Genomic DNA, 5,599 nt, shown 5'->3' on the forward strand with positions numbered 1-5,599 from the left:
AGGGCCATTAGTGTCTCCGGTACCGTAAATTCCTTGCTGGCTTTTGTGAACTAAGCTGGATTGCACTCCGCGTTTCTGGGGCAGGCGCTGCGCTGTGAGAAAGTAATTTGGAAACGTGACAGAGGCGTTTAGTCCGTACTCGAACTGGGCAACCCGTGCGTGCAGCAGGTGGGTGTTATAAACCTCATGTTTATAACCAGGTTCTCCCCTCACCGTGCACGAGGCAAGTGCGGAGCTACTACGTGGACTGGAGGATGCTGCGGGATGTCAAGAGAAGGAAACTGGCATACGAGTACGCGGACGAGAGGCTGCGGATCAACGCCATCCGGAAGAACACCATCCTTCCCAAGGAGCTGCAGGTACTGGGTGGCCGGCCAGGGGCCTGCCTGTGGCTCCTGCTGCTGTGGTGTCTGCTGGGCCGCAGCCCTGCTGGGTCATGAACACTTGCCCTAACTCACAAGCACGTGTCATAGTTACCGCTAGTGCCCGGGCACCTTCAGAGCCTCCGCATTTTGGGGGAGTTTACAACAGCAGTGAATTCTGACTAGAGGTTGTGTGTGGTGGGTTGTGGGTTTTCTTTTAAACCAGTGCTTCTCGTATAAGCAGTGTATGTTACACTATGGATGATGAAGTCTCACTTTTTTTCGCCTTGGCTGTCCCTAGCGTACATTCAGAAAGCTATTTTCCTCATTTCTGTAATATGGGATATTACGTGATTATGGTCTCCTAAATAAACTTTTTACTTTTTCTCATTTAAAAACCTAGAAGCCTGATCCAGCCAAACCCACCAATTTGTTTAATTAGAAATACTTAATTTTACTCCATGCCTGAGCTACGGGCATGTAAAAGCTGCATCAGATCTGGGTTTACATCTTAAAAATGCATGTATTTGCTGCCTTGCTCTCAGTCTTCCTTAGTAAGCGTTAAACGCATCTGTGAGTAGCAGAAATACTCTTATTTGTGTATTTAATCTGGCCATATGTAGTTGTAGGGAGATCACAGAATCATAGAATCCTAGAATGGTTTGGGTTGGAAGGGACCTTAAAGATCATCTAGTTCTGACCCCCCTGCCATGGGCAGGGAAGATCCTTTCACCCTTAAACATTCTGGGAGAGAGAGAGTGTAAGAATCAGGTTTTATGTATTGATTTTACCATTCTCTTGGCAAGTCTGGTCTGCGTTGGATGCCCTTGGGTGGGGGGGAAATAATTGCAACTGGCTTTGCTTTTGGTATTCCTCAGCTGCTTTTGTCAACCTTTTGAAGTGATGAAGTCAAAGCAGCAGTTAGATTGAATAAAAAGACCCCAGGAAAGTAACTTTTCTCCCCTACAAATGTTTGGGCTCCAAAATAAGGTTTTAAAAATTAAGCTACAAGTCTTCTCTGAAAGCACAGGGCATTTTCCCAATAAAATCATAGGAATTAAACAGGCTAAAAAAATTCTTCAAGTGATTAGCTGTACTAGATACAGTGTATATATACAGCTGTGTATGCAAATAAGATGCACAAGTAGACAAAACCGTTAACTGAGTTATGTTCTGAAGGCAAGAATTCCCACTGCCCTTGCTGTTACTGAAGCTGAAAGTCACATTGCTGCTGTCTGGATGCCATCTTCCTTGGAAGGCAAAGGCCCCTTTAGAAGGGCCTTACACTATTGCTGTTCAGCACTCATAACGGGAGTTGCTGTACTCCAGCCTCAGATCTTCCTTTCATCTCTAACTGTGACTCCCTACCGTGACTAAACACAGGATTCTTTTGGGCCCTTCTGTCCTTTAGAAAAGACTAAGAACGCTGCAGTTAGGGATGCTTACCTAGCCTCAAACAACTTCCTCCAGGCTGCGTTTCCCTGCTGAGGTCACTTGTTCATCTGAAATTCCATTTGCTGCTACCTGGTGCTTCCTGAAAACTGTTGAGCTCTGTTGTACATGCAAAGACCTTTCTTAAGGCTTCTCATTAAAACAGAGACACTTCCTGACTCGTCCTCCTCCGCCTGTAGCTCTGTCCAAAGTGTACCACGAAATTCCTTTTACTGCCATCGAAGCGCCTTACCTGGGAAGGCAGTTAATCAGGAACACGCACTTCAACTCATCTTAAAGGAGCAGCCCACCCTGCAACACGGACAAAGCCAAGCAGATTTTGACTAATTACTGGCATGAGATGGTTCAGTCTGTGTAATAAGGTTACCTTTGAGGTCTCCATGTGCAACAGTTTACATGCACTGTTAGGATGCCCAGAAAGGAAGAGAGGCACAAGTTGCCCATCAAGTAGCAAAGTATGCTCATGATGTGGTAGAGAAACTTGTGATGGTACCTACCCTACAGCCAGATTTTGGAGTCAGGCAATAAGCCCCCTCAAAACCCTGGGGAGCACAGATTAACTCTGTGATGTGGTTTTCTGTTTTAGGAAGTGGCTGATAAAGAGATTGCTGACTTGCCCCGGGACAGCTGCCCTGTGAGGATCCGAAATAGGTGTGTGCTGACATCCCGCCCTCGTGGGGTGAAGCGGCGTTGGAGGCTCAGCAGGATCGTTTTCCGCCACTTTGCTGACCATGCTCAGATGTCTGGGGTACAGAGGGCTATGTGGTAGATCACCGCTTGGATATGCATTCGGGCAGAAAATGCAAAACAGGCTCAGTCTCTGTTAAGTAACTAAAGCAAGACTGTCCTGTCTAAGAGTGCAGCATTGATACCAAACTGGTAAGGGAAGGATAAGAAGCCGTGCTGATTTGTTTACCTCTTACTGGATTGCAGCTGGTATCAGTTAACTGACAAGAAGCAGCATAACCACTGTATGAGAGGCAGTTTTATTTTGGCGGGGGGGCGGCAGTAATTGCTATCTGACTTTTGCAGAATTAAGCTGAAGTTTGTCAGAAATAAAGACAAAGACATACAGCACAAGGCTCATTTAAGCAGTTTTTTTGCCACCATACGGTTAAATTCACCATGGTAATCTGGGTAAAACCACAAATTGTACAACAGGGTAAAATAGTATTCTGCCATGAATAAAGGTGAGCATGAACTGAAAATGAAACATGGCCTCAAGTTTAGATACTCGTGCTATGCAAACTTTATATATATATATATCTTAACAAGCAGAGTGGATAAAGGACCTATTAGAAACTACAGCGTGCTAGCATTTGTCTCCTACTTGTAGTGCAGCGCTTGGTCCAATGCTTTACGAACAAGATAGCAAGTTAAGTCCTAGTCCAGACCATAATAGGAAAGTAATGGCTTTCCTTAATTCATTAGGTAACACCAAACTAATCTGTCCTTGCGTGAAGACAGGAGAAGGAAGCGGGAAGGAAACAACAATAGCAACAAGCCTGCTGCTAAGCTCACGTTTGCCCTGTACTCTTCTTCAAAGCAGGGCAGTGGAGGGGACACGGCTGCTCTGCCCCCTCCGTCGCAGCAGGGCTGGGGGGCTGCAGTGAACAGCCCGAGTAACCAGGTGGGAGGCACACAGGCAGCCAACTGACAGCAGCCCACCAGCCCCAGCTGAGTCTAGGTTTGGAGTATAAGCCATCTGAATATGCTGCTCATTCTGTTACCTTAAACCCCTTGAAGGTTGATATGGGTAAGTGGAGCTTCTCTTTTCCTCCTACAGTGCTAGAGCCAGGGCAAACTCTCTGTCCAGCATCAGCAGCTCGCTGCCCTCCTGCGACCGATGCCACCTCAGAGACAGCCCAAGGAGGTCATAGTTAGGATAGGTGCTAGAGCTGCTTTCACTTCCAAAATTAAACTGTGTGAACAGCCAGCGATGAATCTTGAGTGTAATCATTAAGTGAATACTGCAGCATTAACACCATATTGTTTCTGCTCAATCAGCAAGAGTTTGAGATGGTGGTTCTACTTTCTTCAGCTTTTTCCCCTCTGTGACATGCTCTACAGTTCAGCATACTTTCCCACACCTGAAAAAAAACCTCACCCCACACCCCAGGTACTGAACATGACATCAGCCCCAGCAACTAGATGGGTACAGCTGTCTCTTGCAACAGAGGCAATCCTACTTTATGGTTCCTTCTCTTTAACATTCTGTTTCACAACACTCTCCACTCATATGCTTTTTCAAGGAGGGGTAAGGATATACCTATGCTCCACTCTTCAGGAACTGGTGAACAACTTGACTGAAGGAAATGCTTTATAAGCTATTTTATTTAAATATTTTCTCCAACCTGAAACGGCAAATTACTGTCTTTACTTGGAAGAAGGTTGTGTAAACAGTGATCTTTGCAGCACAGTGCGTCTCACATGGAAGATCAGTAATAAGGCGACCCTTAAAGTACTTTCAAATATCCATTGGCATGTCCCCTTTGGATTGCTTTTCTCTGCTTTCAACCCAGGCCTTGTTGATGGTGCGCTTCATCTCATCATCCCCTTCCGCATACATCTTTTTTAAAATGTTCATAAGCCCTTCACTAGGATCTGTGGTGTCATAGACAGCCTTCCTGCAAGACGGATACATAGGAGAACATCAGGTATATCCAACGATTTGGTGCAAAAACTTAAACACTAGTGTTAGTTCAAAGCATCCCAGTGAGAATTTTGACTGGTGAAGTCTTTACACCTTGGCAGTCCTCAGTCACGCCTCAATCAGCTTCCAAGTCGAGAGAATCCTAAAGAGTACCCTTACACTAAGTGCAAGCTGTGTATCTAGGGCTGTCCCACCAAGGATGACAGGAAGCATTTTGCAGTAAATGTGACCCTGGAAGCCCCACCCAGAATTAATTTTTGGAAGCAGGAGTGGAGTATGACAGATCCAGAAAGCGCCAACACCTGCCTATGTCATGACATGAAGAGTAAGAATAGAAAAAAGACTGACGGAGCTCTCTGAAGTAACAGCATTCGCAACCCAAAAGGCATTTTCCCATTTGCTCAGGTTATCTGCAGAGGTTAATGGTCTTAGTTGTTTAATGCCTTGCGTTTCAAAGCAATTTCCTCTGCTTCAGAAGCCAGCTGACAAAGTGCCACCCATGTGGTAAACAGCTGGATCTGACACACCCCACCTTACCAGGCTTGTACATAACACCCTCTCTGGAAAAATTGCCTTTCTATCCCATTTTCTAAAAGCCCTCAGGTCGTTACTGATTTCTGCAGGCTACCGAAAAAACCGTGCAGATCCGAACAGATCAGCAGAGGGAGCAAGTTGTCCAAGTACAGGGCTAAAACCTGAGCAGGGGATGTATTTCTGAAGCCACTCATCGGTCATCATACTGTAAATCCTCAACACTTGGACTAAGGCGGCCGGCACTTCTCTGCACCAGATGCAGATGTCACAGAATGACCCTGCCCCGCCAGCAACGTGCATTAGTGTCAGGCTGCCTTCTCTTAATCTCCAGGGATGCCCTTTGAGAGGAGAAGGTACTTTTGCTCTGAATTCAGGTAGGGTTAGTGAGGGCTAATCAGTTTTAGCAAATCATCCCATCAATGTACACAAAATGAATTCTTGGTGACAGGCATAACTTTCTCAGGAGTGTTTCCACGCTTCAAGGTGGGTATACACATTCTGTTCTGCAGAAGGTGTGTGTGTTGCAAAATAATATGGAAAATACTATCTAATATACATTTTTATATAATGAATAATATAGTGGATTTTTAATAATTAT

General features: G+C 45.4%; 1 protein-coding gene across 1 annotated transcript; it reads left to right on the forward strand.

Annotated features, from left to right (window-relative positions):
* Positions 1–200: 200 nt before the first annotated feature.
* Positions 201–2,678, forward strand: MRPS14 (mitochondrial ribosomal protein S14; the record flags this gene model as incomplete). The annotated part of the gene is made up of 2 exons (XM_010154217.1): positions 201–359; positions 2,401–2,678. Coding segments are annotated over 2 exons (342 nt in total), but the record flags the coding sequence as incomplete, so codon positions are not given.
* Between the last annotated feature and the right edge of the window lie 2,921 nt (positions 2,679–5,599).

Source organism: Eurypyga helias, unplaced genomic scaffold (genome assembly GCF_000690775.1).
Source record: "Eurypyga helias isolate BGI_N326 unplaced genomic scaffold, ASM69077v1 Scaffold42216, whole genome shotgun sequence".
Taxonomy (NCBI): Eukaryota; Metazoa; Chordata; class Aves; order Eurypygiformes; family Eurypygidae; genus Eurypyga; species Eurypyga helias.